The sequence below is a fragment of the Aptenodytes forsteri genome, unplaced genomic scaffold, assembly GCF_000699145.1.
Source record: "Aptenodytes forsteri isolate BGI_AS27 unplaced genomic scaffold, ASM69914v1 Scaffold50, whole genome shotgun sequence".
NCBI lineage: Eukaryota > Metazoa > Chordata > Aves > Sphenisciformes > Spheniscidae > Aptenodytes > Aptenodytes forsteri.
Window position 1 is genome coordinate 466,625 of NW_008795126.1, and position 23,161 is coordinate 489,785.

General features: G+C 37.2%; 1 protein-coding gene across 2 annotated transcripts in view; it reads right to left on the reverse strand.

The window, feature by feature from the left end:
* Positions 1 to 23,161, reverse strand: part of BANP (BTG3 associated nuclear protein) — a 141,773-nt gene that overhangs the window by 73,068 nt on the left and 45,544 nt on the right. Inside the window, exons 7-9 of one of the 2 annotated variants that reach the window (XM_009277269.2) lie at positions 14,614 to 14,781; positions 4,316 to 4,446; positions 239 to 301 (exon numbers count right to left, since the gene is read on the reverse strand). In XM_009277269.2, the coding sequence (XP_009275544.1) occupies positions 239 to 301; positions 4,316 to 4,446; positions 14,614 to 14,781 (362 nt within the window). Of the gene's footprint in view, positions 1 to 238; positions 311 to 4,315; positions 4,447 to 14,613; positions 14,782 to 23,161 lie in introns of both variants that reach the window. The other variant, XM_009277268.2, reaches the window with a different exon arrangement.

Genomic DNA, 23,161 nt, shown 5'->3' on the forward strand with positions numbered 1-23,161 from the left:
TAGAGCTGTCTTGGCTGGCCAAGGGAAGGAAAAAAAAAAACCCAAAACAGAGACAGAAATATCATATTGCATTTACTGCCATAAAGCACACTTCATCCTGGCTCCACCACATGCTCTCACTTCTACCCACACTGGTCTCTGTAGTGTATTGTAGCAGATCTCAGAGGTACAGTTTTAGAATCGGGGCCCTAAGTTCCTGCCAGCATCTGCTCCACGGGCACCCAAACGTTTGGCTCACCTCACTGTCCTGTGTGATTTGGACTTGCTCGCCTTGAGGAACCTGGGCTATGTGGAGATGGCCCTGTGGGATCCGCAACAAAAGAAAACACCAAGGAGCATCAGAAGAAAATCAAAACTAGAGGAAGAAGCTATTACCTTGGATTCAATACAGCTTAACGTATGGAAGCAAAATGCTTATTCAATGAAAACCATTAAAGATAGCTTTTAAAAAAAGAAATAAAGTGCATCCATAATTCCCCATCTTTTTATGCAAAGTGTAAGCAGAGTGACTTTGAAGAAAGAATGGTTCATTTTCACATAAGAAGAAAGAAAACAGGCATAAGAATAAATAATTTTTATGTAGTGCATTTCTCTATAGACAAAGTATCTGCATTTTTGACTGATACACAAAGCATGGGACTAATTTGCTTTGGTAGATTAGCATTGTGCCTGAACCATTAATCCCATTTAAAGACCTTGGAAACTTAGTTCTTAAAACAGATACGCCAAGACTAACAACTCGCTAAGAGTGAGGTTTTAAAAGGTATCTGTAAGTATCCGTATATCTTTGTACATTCACATAGTTATGGTGAAGTACAGTACCATGCTAAAGACTATCTCTCAAGCTGCTATAAATTGGCATGAAGTCATTAATTTGAATGCAGTTAAACTGGTTTATGTTAGCAGAGAATCTGCCCTAACAGTTTTAATAATGTTAATACTTTGTATGCTGACCATACCCACCACTTCAGAATGGTATCAAGCCTACCATTTCATCAAAACATGGATAAGAGAGTGGACAGAATTCCTTGTGCATCCTGACTAGCCCAGCAAAGTCTTTGCTACTGTGATTTACCTGAAGAGAGATTGGATTCTAAATAACCTACTTCAGGGTTTATAAGGCTTTGTGTTCATTTTAATATGCCTGCATGAGACAGAGATTAAAGATAATCGTTTGGAATTCTGTCAAAGGCTCTTCTTATTTTATAACACAAGAACAATTGCATGTGATTTTCAAAGAAACACAGATCCCTCTATTTCAAACAGTTTCATTTCCTTTGGAAGGAAACTGCCTATTTATAGGAAGAAAAAACATACTGAAAGTATCACTCTGACAATAGGGACTGTATATAAAATTAGAGCACAGCCCAGTCCATGTTGAGATTACAATCACTTTCCCTCCTTAACATCAAGCTCTCAGGGCTCCCAGGAAAAAGCACTGAACATTTAAAAGATCCATTTATAGTGTTTTCAAATATAAGCAATCCCTTCTGACTCAAGGGAGGGGGGAGGCAGTGACTTTATTCACCTTTGTATCATGCAGCATTCCAAAAAAGAACTGCTCACTCATCTTTTGCAGATATATAGCTGGCCTTCAAGGACAGTCCTTTTAGTTTGTTCACAAATTCAATACTGATTTTTTTTAAACATATATAGTATAAATAACTACCACCTTACTAATGATTCTTCGCCTGATCTATACGTATCATTCCCTAGAATTGAAAAAGCAATACTGTTTTCATCTGTTTCAACTTAGGACCCCTCTACATGTTTGACAAATTATGACAACATTTAGATAGTGGTTGTGGGTGGTAGTGGATTTTTCCCAGATTCCACAATCAATTTAAAGGATAGTTGACAGGTCCAGATCTTTTAATGAGGCAAACTTCCATCACTTACATCTATAAACATAACCGCTTTGTCTATTATATCCATGTATTTCATATAATTTTCCCTTCTACCTTGTCTTTCAAGACTTGAAAAATACTTTTCAGTCATCAGTTAAATCTCAAAAAGATCTACAGCAGTTAAGAAGATATGCTCTTTAAAATATATAGGGAAGCCAAGAGACAAAGAAATTCACACGATAATACTGTAAAATTATGGCAAAAGTGAAGTGGAAATGGAACCTTGGCACCCAGTTCCTGCAGAAAGAGCATTATTTCACTGAGGATGCTCCCAACTGACAGGAGGGGGAAAAAGTTTGCGAGTTAATTTATTGAACTTCTCTTTAGTCCTCTTCCAAGTTTGAGAATAGTAACTAAAAGCATTTAGGATCTAGTTCCATTAAGCAATCACTCTCCAGGATTAGCTCCTCAACTTCCATTTCAGTCATATGGTATCCAGGTACGTAACAGGAAAGGGCAAGGCCTTTGGGAAAACAAGATGGGGTGGCCCAGACTTTCCAACCCTATCTGAATCTCACAGCTAACGGTTCCTAGCATCCCTTACACCCACACTCCAGCTTGTTCTTTTCTCTTACTTTATAAGCCACCTTTTTCACTTTGGAAAAACGCGCTCCCTACTGCGATTTCCTCTCCACAACTCTTGCAGTTGCTGTCTGGAGTTCCTCTCAATCACTTTCATCTCAAACTCCTTCCACTTCCATGCACTCCTTAAAAAATATTCTGGCTAATACTTAAGTCCTTTTAAGCAATGCTTACAGCTCTGTCAGTTGCCTTCAACACTGTGCCACATATCTTGAAATTTTCCCCCAACTTCCATGACACTTTTCTCCTGCGATTCTTCTACTGCTACTCTGGTAAACCTTCAGCAGGTCTTACAGACATGTTTCTTTTGATAACATTCCAAAAGCATCTGTCCTTCATAGCCCTTTTTTCTTCATCATATTTCTGAGCAACTTCACCATTTCCATGCTGACTATTTGCAGCTCTACATGACCAGACCTGAGTATTCCCTGTGTTGATGGAGAGTTTTCATTCTTTATGTGTAAATTACTCAATTGGGTACATTTGCTGCTTCTCTCCTGCACTGCCTCTCTTACCTGGGGAGAGAATACTATAAGTATCTACCAAAGATGCTTCATTATCGTACTTCAGAATCTTCTTTGTAATGGCGTTGACTAAAACCTTTGCAACAGCCAGACCACTGAGTACTACCGTTTATCATGTTGACTAATCTCTCTCAAGAATTCTTGTTTATTTGCCCATTTCCACCTGTTTCTTTAGCCTGGTTTCTACGGAAAGTGGGCTTATGTGATCATCATGCAGAACGGGTACGCACATGTCTGTGCACATTTCTTTCTGTTCTGTGCTTGGACACTGCCTGGCACAGTTGAGTGCTGGCCCATACTCAGGCTTCTGGGTACCTTCAAAACACTAATACCATCAGTGAAAAAGTTTCTATGTTATATGACTGCACATAAACGCTGTAAACTGCAAAGCCTGAAGTTTTTGAAAACTAATGGCAGACAGATTTCACACATTAAATTCTCAGGTTTCTACCACAAAAGAATGAGTGTGCAGATATAATTCACTATTTCCGAATGCCGCATGTCAGAAATGCCACGTAATCCATTATTTCATTATTTTCTTCTACTTTTTAAAAAAATTTCAATTTAAAACAATCCTTGTAGTCAAACTGTGGTACACAGGAACTAAAGCCAAGGTGAGTTTTTTCAGAGTATACTAAAACCATATATAAAAATAATCATGGCCTGAGTTATGGTAGGAGTCTCAGGCTTAAAAAATGTCAATATTTATAACTTTTACTTATATACATGTATCTAAATGAATACACATGTAAAGGATTCAGCTAACAGATGTTCAAAAATGCCTGAGAACACTGGGGTTTTTTAATGAAAATAAATAAATAAATGCATTCTTGCTTTGATTATAACTTTCTTATATACATGTATCTAAATGAATACACATGTAAAGGATTCAGCTAACAGATGTTCAAAAATGCCACTGGGGTTTTTTAATGAAAATAAATAAATAAATGCATTATGCATTTGAAAGACTTAGCTAGAACTACCTCTGAAGTGTAAATCATACATGCTATTATTATTACAGCAACTGCAAGCAAACGGCCAGGTAGAGACTAGTCAATTCTATACACAGTAATGAATGTGCATTTATTTCCAACAATTGTGTGAGCAAATCCCACATGAAGATTTTTGCCAAATAACTAAAAATTTTTTCATAAGCCTTCAATGTTTATTTTCTGAAAATCATGCTTAAGAAGCGATGATAAGTCGCTTTTTTAAAATAAAACATTAAACTTCAACTGAAGCAAAGTTTGCAATAACCCAGATTGTTTAAATGGAATAATTTAGAAAAAGTTGAGTACATACTACTTGGACTTGTCCATCTTCTCCTATTTGGTGGATCTGAACCTGCTGAGCATTGGCTAGTGCATAGTGTAGTGCCTGTGGCTGGTTCTGCTGGATCTCATTAGAAGCTGAAACTGAACTCTGCGAACCCTCTGAAAAAAAGAGACAAAAATCCAGCTTTATTATATGTGTATATCTCATGCCAGTGGCCATGCAACAATGCATACTTAAAAACTGTGAAAAACGAATGCAGTCAGTAAGCAGATGCAGATCTTTTATATGTTAATATCCTTACGCATGTTCATTGCTCACCTGTAGATTTCCTACAAATTCCAAAGAAGTTCCAAAGGCTATTTTGTCTCTGAGAAAGCATACGTTTAAAAAGCATCTTTTGAATCTAGATTAAAGATTCTGCAACTGTAAAAGTCATATCACAGCAAAACCAGATACAATTCCTCAGCAGTTCAACACTTTCTTTTGTGCCTGTGTAGCTGAGAACTGTTACTGCCACCACCACCACAAGGATACATTTGAAAACCCTATAAATTGAAGTTACCATATAAATAAAGGATATCTCTCAATTGTTTTTCAAGATCCATCATCTATAATTCATACTGACACACATGAGCCTGGAATTATTTTTTTTTTTTAAACCTCAAAATGGCAGGTTGATTTCTTGACTTGGATGAATTTAAACACTACCTCACACTGCAAAGTAAGGCCTTCTGAAAATGCCCCTACAAAAAGGAAGACACCTGGGTATTATCTTTGGTTAACAGTGACAGCCACCAGGAAAACCATCGCATGATTTCAAGAGGATAACAACTTGCATTAGAAGTAGACGTATCATAGATTCATTTCTAGGTTTTCCAGCTGCAGGGAAAGGATTCTTATAAATGTAAGAGGCAAAAGGCAAGTAAAAAGAACTAATTTTTTTTTTTTTTTTTAATAAAAGCACACAAATACTTTTTTTTTTTTTTTTTTTTGAAACATGACTTTATGCATTTGGTGTCAGTGATACCGGGAGACTAATAATGTCAGTAGTTCTGTACTGAAAGGGTGAAGTGGAATACAATGGACCAGAGACTAATGCCATGTATGGGTCTTCCTACAGACTAAGACACCACTAGCAGGCAAAAGCATCGCTACATACCATATATCCTTTTAGGAATCAGGAAAAAAACCTGGGGCTATCATTCAATGACACTTTTGCAGCACATGTGACAAGTTCAAGTACACACTGCTAGGAAAAACCTTAACATGTCCCAATATCATACTAAGATTCAGCATCAGTCCTAGTTTTCTTCCTTTTTTTTTTTTTTTTTACTTGAGACATCTTGGAGAACGGGACTGTCAAAGGGCTTTTAGAATAATGTATTTGAAGAAATACTTTTTACATACAGTAATTCTGTAAACAATTTTAACATTTTTCTTTTGCTACACCATGAAAATACATTGAATGAAATCTCTGAAGCATTAAGTGTTTTACAATTTTTCTAAATTATTTATTCCTCTGACAATGACTTTTATGCTACAAGGCAACGTAAAACACATTAACATCTAACATGTAGTAACATTCAATACTACAAGGCTTTCAAGCTGTCCAAGTACCACAAACTATAATGAAAATATTTAAGAAACACTGTCATTCTACTTCCATTGTAGATCATTTCCTTACAAGATTTTATGTATTGCTTAAATAAGCATTAGATAGGCCTCATCCTGCTCAGAGATGACTGATATATTTTGATTTTTAAAATGACGGTTGTTTTTTTTGAACCAACACAGCAGGAAGACATGTTTCATAAAATTTGAATACCTCTACTTAATACTCTAAGATTTATACTGAAAAAAGAATGTTAGTTTTGCAAGAATGAGCTTTATCCACGCATACAAATATTTTAATGGAAACATTTTTTAACAAAATCACCCACTTGGGTTTTTTTCATCCTGTCTGCAAATGTTTGTGTAAGAAGATAATTTTAAGTCTAAACATGGGAACTGGAAACTAACTCAAACCCACCAAGCTAGTATTTACTTATTTGTTGAAAAATTCAACTAGGCAGCTCTAATTATGTAAACAATCTGCAAATACATAACTACAACCAGAACACTTCTACAGTAACCGAGCAAAACATAACAAGTACATGTTCTTGCTGTCTATTGGACATACATCTTTAATACCTTACATTTGACTAGTAGGTAACTGCAGAATGTTTATAATTTCTTAAATATAGTCCTAAGGCTTACTGTGCAATTCCAGTATTTCCTGCACTGTTGTACAATGGACGGTTGCTATACAGAGTTCCAGATGGGAGTAACAAATCACAATTGGAGAAAAGTCCTGTACCTAGTATGAGAAACTGCACCGTCAACCAAATAAAAATGCGATTTGTTCAAATTCTGATACCAGATCATGCTTTCCATTGCCAGTGGCTTTGTCATGGTCACTGAAAGTCACAGATATTCTAGAAAGATGGTTTACCTACGCCTCCTCTTTGTCTTTCACTTTTTCTCTTATTTCCATTACTTCAGTCCTAATAATATTTTATGCAATTAATTTTCTGTATTTTTTATTTTACAAATAGCATTTTGTTAGGATGCTAAACGGCTAAGAAAGCCCACTGTTATTCATCTTGCTTCTTATAGGCTACCACTAGTCCATTCTGTTGTGATTTTGTCTTTCCATCATGCTTCCCAGTCCCCCACTATGTAATTCAACAGCTGAGTTGAGTTACAACTTAACTTCTAGTCAAACCACAGTGTCCAAATACATAATCCTTCATTTAGATGTGTGCATGTATACACACACATGCATGCATACATACATAACTTCATACGCTCAAACATGTATAGTGTAAATGGAAATACACATACACAAAACTGGACTTGGGACACAAGCGAGGCAAGACAATGTGTTTCACTTACAGATTTAATAACCTTGTAGCAGTACTTTTCCTGTAGCTTATACCTACCATTACACAAACTGCAATGCTCTACTTCTGAGAAAACACGAAGATGCATTTATAATGAGTATTTATTTTCTGATTAAGAAAGTTATGCAATAAAAGAGTATCAAAGAAATAAGAGCTGCAGCAGATAAGTTTATATATTTACATATATATTATATGCACATATTGAAATACATTTTTAACTGTAAAGTTCAGAAACCTTTATTTGTAAACCATCTTTTGCTTCACAGACACCAGAAATTATTACGTTTTTCAGAGGTGGGAACAGGAGACAGACTGAATGCAATCATACTGTACATCTCGCACGGTCACTTATAAATAGATTTGTTTGGCTTCACTGCAACAACTACAGTTGTGTTTTCTTTCTTTTTTTGTTGGATTCTGGTGGGGTTTTTTTCTTCTTAGGAAGAAAGAAAGAAGAGAGAGGATTCAACAGTGTCTAAAAACAAAACATCCTTTATAAGTATTGTTTTTCCCCTCTAAATCTCTGACCAGACAAAAGAAATATTTATCCATTTTTAAACATTCCCCATTAAAAACAAACACAAACATGAATAGCACACAGCTTGAATAGAGGATATGTCAACAGTTATAAATCACTATCATGTAAACTATCTAGCCTCACATTTACAACTTTGATATATTAGAGAATCCCTGGCACCGAGAAGCTATACAGCTGAACTCTTGCTTTGAAATTTTCCATTGCACTAGTTACAAAGGGGTACTTCGACATGAATCGAACAGCTTATGTAGTGCTACTACTGAGCACGTTATCCATGGCATTCCCAAAGCACCCCCCACCAGATGGAATAGCTTTGGAGCCACCCACAGAATGGAAGATGCTGCACTGACCATTCCACAGGTGATTAAGTTGTGATACAGGGGAAAAAAAACCCGACTGCTGAAATACTCCTTCCTCCCAAGTTGAAATCAGACCTTTTACATTTTCCATTTGTTTACTGCACATGCTTATGAGTCAAAGAAAATTTAGCCTAAGTGAGTCTGTCTTCTCAGACAAATGTTCGAGAGTTGGCAAAATCACCCCCACTGAAGCAGTTACTTCTGTCACATATCTCAAAGCTAATCTTCCTCAGACATTGCCGAGGAAGATCAGATTTGTCAGACAAATGTAATTGGTAACTGTTTCAAGAACGTGTGCGTTTAATTCTCAACTAAGATCAGTTTTAAAATTCCTCACTTCAAAGGCAAAACCTTTGGCATTTTCTAATTCTTTCCTATTCTCATTATACTTCATATTTATCAGTTGAGCATCTGGCTTCTCATTTTGGAAGGAAATGTAGGAGGTACAGATTCTGCAGCAGAGGGGATTCATGCTTAGTCTCCTTATGTGTTGTTATTCAAAATTGTTTTCCTAGTGTATAGGCCTCCCAGCCTCACACTTCTGCTTACAAACTAGGATGTATTTTCTTGTTTCCTTGATGTGTAGTCCTAGCAAGGAAAGGTCAGACGTAGCAAAGCAGTCCTCAAAAACAAAAAGCAGGAAAAACACCATTACTGAACAATTAATAGAAATAAAACCGTATACTGTAAGCCATTATCTCAACCTGACTCATCCAGTGCTAAATGCCTCCAATTTTGCAGAACAGCTTTGAAGATTTGGCTGCACATCCATTTTTATATGTGACATCGGCATAGGCTGAGCACTTCAGCCTAAATCTACACATAAATCCCAAAGTCGTAGAACTAATTAAAAATTCCAACATGGAAAACTGTGATAACAGCTTTAACAATCTTAAGAGAAATTAAAAGAATGGGAGAAGGCACTCTTCAATTAATCCTCCTCCCAAAAACCTCATTTCCTACTGCCTTCCCTCCATAGACTGCTAACGTTTTTAAAAAGAGTATCTAGCTAAATTATCATGGCAGCCATGTGTACTCTTGTCAGGAAAAAAAAAAAAAAAAAAAAAAGTTTATTGCGGCCCCGGTGGTCTCTTGTTGGAAAAAAAAAAAAAAAAAACGAGAAAAACACACAAGGACCAAAGTGTTGGCGCTGAGAAGAGCAGAGCAAACCACTGCAATTAATACCTCAATTCCAACAAAAGGCAACAGCTTCAAACAGAAGAGCCAGATAAAATAAGGAAAACCAACTTCTGCCTAAATATAACAGTCTGCTACAACAACTTTATGCAACCCATAAATCTTGTGGCTGCTGTAAAACTGCGTAGTCAATTAAATGTAGAAGTGTTGGCGCTGAGAAGAGCAGAGCAAACCACTGCAATTAATACCTCAATTCCAACAAAAGGCAACAGCTTCAAACAGAAGAGCCAGATAAAATAAGGAAAACCAACTTCTGCCTAAATATAACAGTCTGCTACAACAACTTTATGCAACCCATAAATCTTGTGGCTGCTGTAAAACTGCGTAGTCAATTAAATGTAGAACAATCTCAATTAATATCTTTGGGGGTGAAGGACAGAGAAGAGATATTCATTCATGTTTTCCTACCAGTTTCCTTAGACATGTTTTTGTCTGCAGATCAGTTCCTCTTGAGCTCTTAACACTTGAACACTATCACAGAATTACAACGCCAAAAACTTGTAAGGCTTCGTAAGGACTATGGGCTCAGCCTCCTGCTTTTCTATGGTATTTGCATAGCTAATTCTTCCATATGATAAACGGAGCAGAGAGGAAATCCGTTATCATTTTTAACTGCATGACTCAAATCAAAGCCACGTGCTATACAAACTCTTATGCACAAGCAGAAAAAGCCTAAAAGTTTTGACATGTCCAACAAGTACATAAGAATGAAGCTCAAGAATAGCAATCCCCTGTAGATGTAAATAATTCAGAATTATTTATTATGTGTGCAATAACTCAATGCTTATAAAAATCACAGAATAGATGAGGTTGGAAGTGACCTCTGGAGATCATCTAATTCAATGCCCTTCCTCAAAGCATGGGCAACCAGAACCGGTTACTTCGGACTGCGTCCAGATGGAGTTTGACTGTCTCCAAGGATGGCGTCTCTGCAGCCTCCCTGGGCAATCTGTTATTGTGTTCAACCACCCTCAAGATTCCTCAGAGCCAGAGAAATCAAAGTCAGGTCATACACACGTGAGTTTCAGGCTGCTATTTTTTTTTTTTTTTTAATGAGTCAAATTATTGCTGCTAAAAAACAGCTCTGGAAAATCAAGTCCCCTAATTCATAGGGGAGGATGTCCAGCAGGGCAGTGACCATGCTGATTTGAGACTATTTCAGGACTAACAAAAGTATTAGTTTTAATGATATGTAGAGATGTTCAACAATTTTCACTGCCAAACAGAAAATATTAAGTTATTCTAGACTTCTAGCATACCGGCATTTAAGAAAATATTCTGTAACACATAAAAGAATGGTGCTCCTTTGCAACACTTGAAGAAAGTGCCAATAAATTTCTGCTGATTGAAACATGTATTATTATACTACGACATAACAGAAAGCTATCTTGCTATTTATCAGGCCCTAAGGATAGCTGATGAAAAATATTACTTCAAGCCAATCAAACACAACAGTTTTGGATCTGAGCCTTTTTTTTGTTGCACCTCTTGGTAACAATTTTAATATAAAATACTACAATCACAAGTTCAGAAGTGGAAAAACCATACCAAACTCTGGAAAAAGTTCATACAGGGAACATGGTGTTCATTCATGAACGCTCAGGACATTGAAATCATATTTAAACCTCAATGATGTTTTCAGAACAGCTCAGCTGCATGGCAGACACTGCAATACTATGCGTCTACTCAAGGCATCTGTGCATCTTAAAAAGAAGTGCTTTCTGAAGACTACGGGAATATCTTCTAGGGTAAGCCCTGAAACTTCCCTAGGAAAGTGTCATCATTTAGCTAAGAATCAGTGGGTTTAAGTTCGTCCACAAATTGCTTAGGTTTATTGTATTTAACCTGGTAAAAGGGGTGAGTGCGTGTGTAAACTTTTCCTCTGCATGGCACAATCTGAAATGCTTGGTTACAAGATGTGAAATGAAAGTCCTCTCCTACTGAATGTGTGCAACACCACTGTTGTATCTAAACTATCAGAGAAGCTGATACACTCAGCTTAAGGTCCTCAGTGACCTAACCTGGCTAGTCACAGAACCACGCTCTACTAAATTGCCTGATCAAACTAAATAATTATAGCTTCTTTGAATAGAAGTCACAGTCTTACGCTGAGTGAGTGGAGCCAAAGCCAGAGCTTCTCAGAACAGCTCAGAGGACGTTATACAAGAAACTATGCTGCATATCCCCACATCCTTCACAGTGTAAACACGACACAGTAGCCATTCACAATCTTTCAAGAACCTTTTTTTTTTTCATTATATCTTTTGTGAGAAGCAGCTACTATATTCCACCCAACAGATAAACAACTCAAATGCCTGTTACATGTGAACTGACATGGAGCAGCGTATTACTCAGTGAAACCAAACACAGGTATTCTTCTGCAGACAGCAGCAACCACAGCTGGGTGGAGACCTGACATAAAGCACCTAGAAGCTGATCTTAACAGCTATAACTAACAATAGCGGGAAAGACAGTTTCTCAAGTAGCTGAATTCCAGACTGTTCAAGGCTCACCTTAAATTGCCCCCTGAAACAAATGCTACCATAAAAACTGTCTGGGTTCATATGTAACACTTTAAAAAGCCATATTTGACAGCTATGTTGTCATAACAGTGAAATACAGACCTCCTTTACTTCAGAGCTGTGAAATATTACTTCTCTTTCCTGCTAGCTGGCAGCAGGAATTCTGCTATATCCACTATACAGTGCATATAATAAGGAACAGATGCCTGTGAATTATGATGCTGTAATTCCAGTAAGGGGTTCCAGGGATGTCAAACCACAAAGGCAAAGTCTGAGCAGTTCATGAAGTTACCTGAACAGAGCGGTGGAATTACAGCCCTGTCATGCAAAAGTTACCTTTTTAAACATGTGTGAATGTACATTTTTTTTCCTTGCATCTTTTCTTCTCTTTCTTTTCCCTATATACTCATTCAGCCTCTCAAGCCGCTCTCCTGTTTTTCCTCATACATCCTCTTCTTTCTTCAGGTGAAATACCACTCCCACCTGATTTTGGAACGCAAATTAGTTTTTCAAAGGACCACCTGATTCTGAAAAGGGGTCTGTTTTCCTAAAAGCTTTTTCACAGTGGGTGCGAATGTAGTGGTGAATTCATCTAACATCTTTACAGCCTCCCAGAAAATGATGCCAATGACATTCTGAGTAAGAGCAATATTTTAAAGAAAATTAACAAAAGACTCTGAATCCATGGGAACATTTTCACATACCATTACCAAAGGCAGCTGTTAATGTTATTGCCGGTACTCAACTTTTGGCTGCACAGTCTATACAGTCCTGCCAATGACATGCCAAGATGCCTCAGCTGACCTTCACCATCTTCAGGACCAAAGACATCTTTATAAGGACACGTAGTCACCTCTTTGCTATCTAGGGGACCTGGGACATGAGACAGCCTGTACAGTGGGAGACCCAGGTGGCATAAAAACTCCTGGGAAAATCCTGGAGATCGATGTACCAAAGGCAGCCAGCTCAGTTCCAGCTAAATGAGCTAGCCAGGGCGCACAACCCAAAATACGGCTCTTGCAGAACCAGCTCATGTGCATCTGTACCACAATACTCCCACCTGCTCAGACAGCATGTTGCTGAAATCCCAGGAATTAATTCAGCTGTCTTTGTACCCATGGAACAATTTACTCACAAATCAGGTTAGTGGAATTGGGGGAAAAATTGACTTTTCAGCTTAACCACAACAAAAAAAAAAAACACCACCAAAATTTATTATCTTATGGCCTTCTGAAGACAATAATTCACTGAGCCTGAGTCTGTGTTTTACATCTCTACACTGGACTCCCTAAATCTCCAAACCAGGAGATTAAAGTTTAATATTTTTTAATAATAAATCTCAACAACATTCAAGAGTACAGTCTAATGAGCACAGGCCCATAATATCCACTTACTACTGCATTTTTATTCTGAAATACTGATTGCTAAGAGACTGAAAATAAAAATCCCATCAACATATATGGCTTATGGTTATCATTATGTTGATTAGTTGTTTTAATTTGAGAATTTTGGATATGATTCCCAGTTCCAGCACATAAAATTTTCCATTGAAAGCAGATTTTGGCATTCTTTGCATGAGATACAGTGGTTAGTGTTAACATGCAACCAAAAATTTTACGCAGGCAAATAAACTTACTTCCTTTTCTTTGGGCTCACTTCCAAAACACTGTTTTTAATATACGATGTACAAATGTCCCATAACACTGCTTTATATTAAAAGCATGAGCCAGAAGTGTCCTATGAGAACACTTCTTAGGTCAGTATTTTTCATTTGGTATTATTATTCATGCCTACATACCTATATGGAAATGTAGAATCACCTACGACATATTTAATTTCTTCAGAGGAAAATACTTCAGGAACAAAGTTTAGCATGTCCTACTAAATGGTGTGAACACACGGAGAAGAATTTATTCACTTGACTCCTCTTACAAACATCAGTTGCAGAAACATCTACTCAAAAAATTGAACATGGTAAAAAAAAAAGTATGATGGCAGGAAGCTGCATGTGCTGAAACTTTTTCAGTTAACACATGTGGATGGACGTTCTCAAGCATCGCAGTGAAGCCAGGCATTCGGATAACGTACAAATCAACAAAGTCAATCTCTCTCACAGACTGGAATATACTACACTTTCATTTCTGGCAAATCTGTATTTTACTACTGTTTTAGAGACAGACTCCCTTCTCCCTCTTCTCTTTGTGAACACACACACACATCTCATTTCCTTTCTAGGATCATTGATGCACTGCAACCAGGAGCATGACTGCAATTTGTAGATGAAACAGGATTAGAAGCTCATCCTACCAAGGATCTACTTTGGTACAAGCCCCACGAGGCTGCAAAGGACTCCGAATCTACCCGGAGGTGGTTGGCTTGCGCTGAAGGCCCATGATGACTTAAGTACAGATGGTTGGCTTCATTTAGTACATGGATACACTCCTTGAGGAGCACTGTAGATATACGTACACTCTAACAGAGAGGCCTCTTTGCTAATGATAAATGGTACTTAAAAAAAAAATATGCAATAATATAAAATCCACTCCAAAAAGTCAACTGCGAGAAATGTGGGTTTCTCCATTTACCTTTGTTACACAAAAACATTCACATTTGTGGGTACTACAGGCACCTGTTGTAAATATAACTTAAGATCCAAATAACTTTCAGGTATATTGAAAAAACAAATGGCATTATTACTGCAAGTTTCCATTTCTGTTGGGCTTTGTTTGGTCTTTGTGGGTTTTGGGACGTTTGTTTGGTTTTTTACCTGAACCACTGTAAGACGATGATGAAGGTGTTCGCCTTGAAAAGCTTTTCACGGCAAGACTCTGCCCTCGCTGTTTCCGCCTCCAAGCTGTTCGGCATTTGGAGTCTATGCTTTGCTTGATTCGGTACCAGTCAGATTCTGTGATTGCAAATTTGTAAAATAGGTGACCTGTAATTAGAGAGAAACACAAAGGGGTGAAAATCAGCATGAATCCGTATTTTCAGGAAAATGCATAGATGACACACACTGTCACACACACAAGGTGAACAAAGCAACTCTGAAAATTTTAGAACTGCCCTCCTGCTTGACACTGCCTAAAGGAATACAATGACATTATGAAAAACGCCAAAGCTATACAGTGATGTGATTTCAACAACTATTCACAAAATTAAGTAAACATACATATGCACAGTTACATATTTAAAAATGTCAGCGGTCTATGAAATTTTCTAATCTACACTTCTATCCATGGAAACTGCACTGTTACATTCAAGCTGTGCAACACTGATCAACAGAAGGATCCAGCACTCCGAAGCCAAAACTGGATAAAGCTTTATTTCTCACTGGTAGTGCCCCACAATATGTGTAAGTCTGATAAGTAGGAAGCCATATAAAGCTCCCTATTAAAAAAAACCCTTCTTTTAAAGCTCAGTTCAAAATTCATCAGAATCCAATAAAAATGCAATACAGAATTAGAATCTTCTGAAAAGGTTACTACTAGTATTAAGTCATTTAAAGAGCTACATTATGCACTTTCCAGCACTTGGTGCTAAGTTGCCAAACTGTTATATAAACACAACGTTGACTCGCAAGTTGAACTGAGTATTTTGAAACAAAGCTCACACAGATTGAGCCCTGCTGCCAACTCAAACCAGGTTCGTTATCATGTGCAACCTCTGCACCCGAAGGGAAAGCTCAGTTATACAAGAAACAGAGGGAGCAAAAAGACTATTTCAGGTATGACAAGAAATACTTGTTTCAACATCTGGACAAATGGCTTTAAAACTGGGAAGGAAACATGTTGTGCATTGTCAGCTGTTTCAAGGTCCTCCCCATATTGCTGCATACTTTTACCATTTCATTGTAAGCTTGAGTGGTTTATATTTTGCGTAAAGCATCAACAGTTGAGAGCATTTGACTGTACGTTAAGAGAAATTTATAATCCTCTTGGCTGCAGAAAAAACACTTGAAAATGTAAACCCAAAGGTTCAAAACCCGTGAATTAAAACAGAACTATCTGAACATTTAACATCCTCTAAAACTTCAGTACATCTAAACTTTCCAGATTAAGATGTGCAATACTGCATTTAAAAAACAATCCAAAGCTGTAATATATGCTTTTACTCAACATGACTATGCTTGAAGGATTAAAATTCTTATTTTCCTTTTGGTATCAGTTGCTTTCCATATACTGCAAAGTAAAATAATCTTTTCAACCTAGTGGGTTTTCGATCTTACTCTCAAATAGGATCCTGATCCTGTGAAGTACTTGCTTAAGCTGTTGTATAGTCCTACGAACAGGATATGGTCTGCTCCTCTAAGACAAATGAGTTGAAGCCCACAGCTGCAAAATTCCAGGTTTGCACAAACTAAGAGCTTTGTACTTTTCCTTTGTGTTACAAATGAGCCCAGAGTCCTCAGAAACTGAAATTTGCAGGTTACTGATCTAACATAGTCAGGTGGAATACTGTATCTCTTAAGTCATCATCATTTTTAAAACACACTTATTTTCTGATGCTCTACATGTTTTTATAGATCTGTTCAAAAAGCAATTTGAAATAAAGTAGAGAACATACAGGAGGCAAACAGTGGCATCAAAAAGCTAATTCAAAAGCGCTTTAAAAGCCCCAAGATTTCTCACTGGCAAGTGACAGCAAGCACGTTACTTAGAGATTGCTTTAGAACCCCTCCATTATGTCTCCAAAAAGGGGGTGGGAGTAGGAAAAGAGGAAAATCAACTGAAATCATCATCTGCTGCCGTGCAAGTTTCCTTTCCATAGGTGTCAGCAAAAGGAAAGCACATTCTATATTGTAAATATAGAGACCACATTTCTCAGTGTAATCTATTACTAATATGCACTACACAGAGAAATGGGTTTATAAATGTTAGCAGTAGTGTCCAATAAAAATAGTTGTGCTTTAACTCTTTATATGACTTCAGCTGTCAGTACGTACAAAAACACTTCTGTAGTCGTACACAAAACAGTCATATGCTCTGGTTATTTTGAAAAAATGTCCATATTTCATTCATAAATACATTTTAACGACTTTCATGTTGTCTGCTGCTCTGTTTAGAGAAGTGACTGAATCAATTGTAGGTCAGAGAAAACTCTCATAGAAAAGCAGTCTAGCTAGGAATTTTAACTATTACAGTGTAATCCATGGGATATTCCAGGATGTCACTTAATTCAAAGAGAAATCAAAAGCAATATAAATTATTAGGAACAAGATAGTCTCAGGTGCAGCGAGCTGTTCCTACTAGGGGACCCAGGCCATGTAGGACAAGAGCTTGAGAAAGATGATGAGTGCCAGAGCTGTGACATAAAACGTCCCAGGAATTGCTCTATTGAGGGAAGACAGGAAAAGACCTTCTTCTACTTACTGATCACAAAAGCTATCATTTAATCAATGTGATAAGGAATGGCCATGAAATACTGGATAGAAAGACCACTACCTTTCATGGAGAGAACATGACTACAGAGGAAAGCATAGAAAGCAGATAACAAGCTAAACAGGGTAGAGTCAGAGGAGAAGATTTTAGGCTAGAGAGACCTAAGACATCAGACATAGCTTTTCAAAGCCAGGCGTGCTTATTTCTTTTCCCTTATTCATGAAATTCCTACTTAGCTGTTACGGTGGTCGAAGGTGTAAAACTGGTATAGACAAAACGCCTGCTGTTTGCACAGATTTTTACTGTAACTGCATACTCAGTCACAGTAACTGCATGTGCAAATTAGGCATGAAAAATTAGCCCTTAAGTACAAAGATAGTTGATATAAAGGTTAAATGAATTTCAGATGTATAAATCTACCCAGTTGATATTACAATCTAAAATGTTATTCTACGAACAGGTCGTTAGCAACCACATTTCATAACAGTCCACTGATGACTGAAGAAAAATCTAATGCTAACGACAGTGGAGTATTTTTTAAGTAGATAAAAAGTTCACCATAACATTAGAAATATGATTTACCTGTAGTAGAGAGAGACATCCCGAAAACATGTGCAAACAATATTAGAAAACTGAAGCATGCTGACTTTCTGTTCTCTATCCATAAATGATCCCATGCAGGAGAGCGTTCAGCTGTCTCATTCTGAGTATGTCAAATACCAAAAAAAGTGAGAAAGGCAGCACTAAAGCAAGCTACTGCAAATGAGACATTTAACTTGGGGAAGTCCATATGAGAAAAGACAGAAATACTTCAGTGAGAAGGGATTTGACTTTTTCGGAACATTTGCTAGTCAAAAGCAGCATGAAGCATTGTAATTTTTAAGCGGCACAGTATCTATGAGCCACATAACAACCCTGCTAAAAACACATTAAAAAAATACATTCAGCAATATAATTCAGCACTTTGGCAAAAAGACAAGAGTATTTTGGAAGACAGATGTACTTATACAAGGAGAGTGAAGTAAAGGATTTAGATCATCTAAGGATGGCTGACTGTTTTTAGCGATCTTTTTATTTAGGACAATGGATGGTTGCCGGTAACATTCACAACAAAGGATGTGCTTGTTTTTAAACTTTCAGGGTCCAAAGTTTGCTTTCTTTGGGAACCTCACTTCCTAAACAAAGCTTTCTATGAAAACACACCAGAGACTTAACATAGTTCAGTTATTTAACAAATTGCAAGAGCTTGAGTGATTTCTGTAGACCAGATACATACTAGCAACCGCTTGGGAGACAAAGATCTGCGCAAAGAACTCACAGAGACATGGGCTATTCTGAAATGCACGAAGAGGAAATCACTTTGGTTTGCAAGCAAGAACCAACGTTCAAACCTTATCAAGCAAAAGCTTAGGAGGAAGGCATGTGTGCATCAGAAAAATTAAGGAAGACAGCTTTAAAAGCCAACAGGTGCATCATACTAAGTTTTGCCTTCCACATCCTAGTTTAGAAACACAGCATATTTTTGCCGAAGTTCCTATAAAACTAAAAAGACGACTGACACAACTAGTTCTAGAATGCTTCTTGTGCACCACAAAATAAATCTTTCTGTGGTTCAAAGGAAAAAAAAAACCCGCTTGGAAATGCAGTGAAGATGATCTGGTACAAACACAAAGATCGTCAGCAATGATGTCTGAAACGACTATATACTCCCAAACTTTTGGGGCATCTAATGTACAAAATAGGGGGAGAAAGGGTTGTGGTTTTTTTAAAAACAGGGCTAATTAGGAAAAAAAAAAAATGAAAACCCCATGAAAACAATGTTCCTGAGAAAGTAATCCTCTCTTAAAGGTCAGAAGTCAGTCAGCAGACGAAACAACCCACATAAAACATTAAATTGTCAAGAAATATAATTGAGAACAAATTGAGGAGGAAGAGAAGACATTTGCAGTATCAAAACCAGACATGAATATTCCATCTTGATACTGCATTCAAAATCAGCCTCCTAAAAAACAAACTTCATGTCAATAGCTTGCACTTGGATCTTGCTAGGTTGTGCTGCCTCCCGTTCTCCATGAATACCAGATTTCTTCAGAAAATTAAAAGGTAAATCATTGTTTTCATGGACTTGGCCGAGTTCCCTTTGCTGCCATTTATACCAACATGGCATAGACTTTCCCTTTGTTATTGTTACATTTCGAAAGATTAGGGAAAGTGTTAACCCCAGAGAATCTAACAGCCACACATGTAAAATAAAGATGTTTACATTAAATGTGTAATCCAAACAGATTTGGTTAACTGTTCCTTCCATTTCCAAATTCAACATAATTTTTACTGTCTAGAGAAAAAGCAACAGGATGTCATATTCAAAATTCAAATGATTAAAATGATGAACAGAATATTTTTTTAATTGACAATAGGATGGATATTATGAAAAACACAGGCTTCAGATTCTGCCTGCACAGAATCATGAAGAGGGGCAATCATTTAGGGGTTTGGCTAACAAAATGCATTTTTTCACATAAGGGTCATACATTTGGAGTTCTTTTTATTAAACAAATAGCGTATGACAACAAGATCTGCTGTACTAAATATTGGAACAGCAGAGGAAAAAATTAAGCACCTCTGAAGTTACTTCTTGCGCCTTCAGACTTCAATTCTTCAAACGTAATTATGGTCACGCATTGACCATATTGAAACAATTTTGAAAAGAGTAATTGTTTACTCATTTGACAGCTTGGGGGGGGGGGTATGATCTCCATAGCTGGGAGGCAGTTTCCCCCCTCCAAAACTCAGAATTGTTTAGGGTTGGGCAAAGGGATGCAGGAGGGGAAGGCAACATCGTACTCATTCAAGGAAAACTCGCCCCGCTACAGTCAGTGGGATGGCAGAACCTTGGCAGCTTCTCCAACGTCACATGCTTGTGAACGTCAGTCATGTCACCAGATAATAATTTTCCATAACATTCTCATCCACAAGCTAAACAACATCCAAAAAGAGATGGGGGGAGCTGTTAAAAACACGGAGAGAGGGAAGAGGGAAAGAAAATTCAGCTACCAAACAATTACTCTGTTTTCCATTTTATTTCTAGAGTTCCTTTGTTTAACTATTACATTCACACCTTTCAAACAGCTACAAAATTTATAGACTACTAGAGACTAGAGTGCACACTTTATAGTGCAAACTGTATTCAGGGGGTACTTACGAGCAGCCTCAAATACAACTGAAATCCTATTCTACTACACACACCTAAAGAAGGATTTACTAAACCTGTGTCAGTAACCAGAATATTTTAAACAGTCAAATATTAAAATCAAACACTATAAAATGTTCACAAAATCTGAACTTTTTCAGGAAATTTTCAATTGTCAGCTTTTAAAGAAAAGAAATGCCCTGTTTTCCTAGGTACAGAAGATACGGTTAAAGAGGATTTCTGCAAATAAGATTCCATAGAAAACAGATTATTTTACTGTACTCTTCAACTAAGTTATAATAATATATAAACCTCAAAATTCCACGTTAATCAAATCCCTTTCCACTTGGACAATAGGAACTCAACTCTGTACTAGAGATCATGAGGAGTCTTATCTTAGGTAACTTTATGACAGAACACATAATGGCTAATTTTATAACAACTGCTCTACAACAAATACCTAGCAATTGTTCACCTACAGTAAGAAAATTAAATGTCATGGCAAAAGAATAAGGAAATTCATAAATATCACTAAGAACACAATTGAAAAAGCCAGGCACGTTCGAGGAAACACTCCAGATGTGAAAAACGTCAGTGAAGTCAGTGGTCTTAAGTGTGAGCATGTGATTAGACAATTTAGGGAATAAGGACTAACTTTAGGAACACCGAAAAATGTTTTTTCCAGGAGTGTATTGCTCATATTGCAAATTCTCGTGGCTTCCAGATGCCATCATGATGTGGGTGTTATATAAATACACGCGTCAGCAGATTAAGGACCTAAACTCTAACATTGTACTTTCACACCTTTTACAAGATAACTGGAATAGAAGTGAGACTGTGCACATAAATTTCTGCAGACTGAACTGACATCAGCCTATCAGCGTCCCACTCCTACTCCCCAATATCCCAGTAACACAGGTCTTACAATTACCAAGACACCATCCACCCCAAACTATGACTACTATAAAATTCCCCGAGTTCAAGAACAGGATGGGTTGAGGTAACAGCCTATATCACTCATTGCTTCCCTTTTAGAATGAAAATCTCCTTTCTAACATATATGAAAGCAGTGTGTTTTCACTATTTCAAGAAAACCAACAATTTAAAACAATGTTTTCTCATCTCAGCTCCTAAAACAAAGCCAAGTTCACATTAAGTATCTGTCTGGTAGGAATGCTTTCTGGGATCAAAAGGGTGCATTTTGATGGACCAGCATCAAAGAAAGCCAGAAGAAGTGTTAAACTACAATCAGCAACTATTTATAAAATGCTAATTACACTGTTCAGACAATCGGCTAATTACAATTCTATGCAAATAGAAGACTAAACCATTTGTAAGAACGGGCAAGAAAGTTTTCCTCAATAATGTTAGATTACTCTATCACATTGAGGAAACATTTCAGAAATGAACTTGTTTTAAATATCTACCAAACAGCATAAAAAGTGTTTGCACATACGGGCTTGTGTCTCAATAGCAGGTTAAAGTGAAAGTGGATTATTCACTGCTTCAATCATTACAACTTTCTCTGTCAATCTGAAGCTGCAGATCCGACGATTTGGTGGATGCAGACAGACGGCTGTAACCACATTTATTCTCTGCATTTGTCTCAAGCATACCAGATCAAAGGCCTACTGCAAGAGACCATTCACCTTTTACAAGTGATTGCTAGAAGTGTTTCTGCTTCGGGTAAAATACGTGGTCTCCAACATGCAGCTAGTTTTTTTGTTGTCTGTTTATGGGTCGATTGGGTTTTTTAAAAAAAAAAAGTTATGAGAAAGCAGTACAACCCAAAAGGCATGAGGTTTCTCTTTCTCTGTTCTTGCTCTCTCTAAAACACAGATAGAATGTCTTGTATTTTAAAAGATTTAAAGCATTTTGAAACCAAATGTATCAAGAGAAAAGCAAGCACCTTCTTGATGCTTATACGCAGATCTGGCTCAGATTTCATTCTGGCAATGTACTGTTCCTCAAAAGAAATAACAACTAGCTTTGAATTATCAGAATATTTAACATCTAATTTTATTTTATTAAAAGTTAATTTTTCAGAATGTTTCATTAATATTTATTAATATTTATTTAGAGTATTTGCCCGAATATTTCGTTTTTAACAAATCACAGAACCAGAGGAAACACGAAATTAAAGATTATTTTAAATGCCCTTATTCAACAAATTAAAAGGACCCATGCAGCTCTACAGGACCCTACCAGAAGTTTCAAAAACAAAAATAAAATTAATTAGCATCTAGAAGCTCCAAATTCCACCAGTGTATCCTCTTCCAAAACAGAAGAGCTCCTACATTCAGACACACCTTACCACCTTTCTGGAAAACCAGCCGGTCTATTTTTATCTATTTTACCAAGAGCAGAACCTGTTTGATTTTGACCCTTCAAGAGACAGCCATAAGCATGCAAATAATGCCATCTAGTGGAGCGTCAAATTTACCATTCTGGCAAGAAACGACAGCATTTTTATCCGTGCATGTGTCTGCTCAATCTCCAACTCCCTTGCCGGACATGCCAAGTGCTACAAAAGGTTAGCAGAACTGCAGAACCAGAGATAGGCTGTGAAATGGAAGTGGGCGAATTAATCACTACAGGAATAAAGTATTTTTGATGTTCCTGGTTGCACACTTTGATTGAAGTGAGTTCCACGCGGTGTGTTACTGTAGTGGCCATAGGGCGTTCCCCCTAGGGATCTTTTGATCACTTTTCTCTGATGGTGACAGAATATCAACAGCTGCATAAAT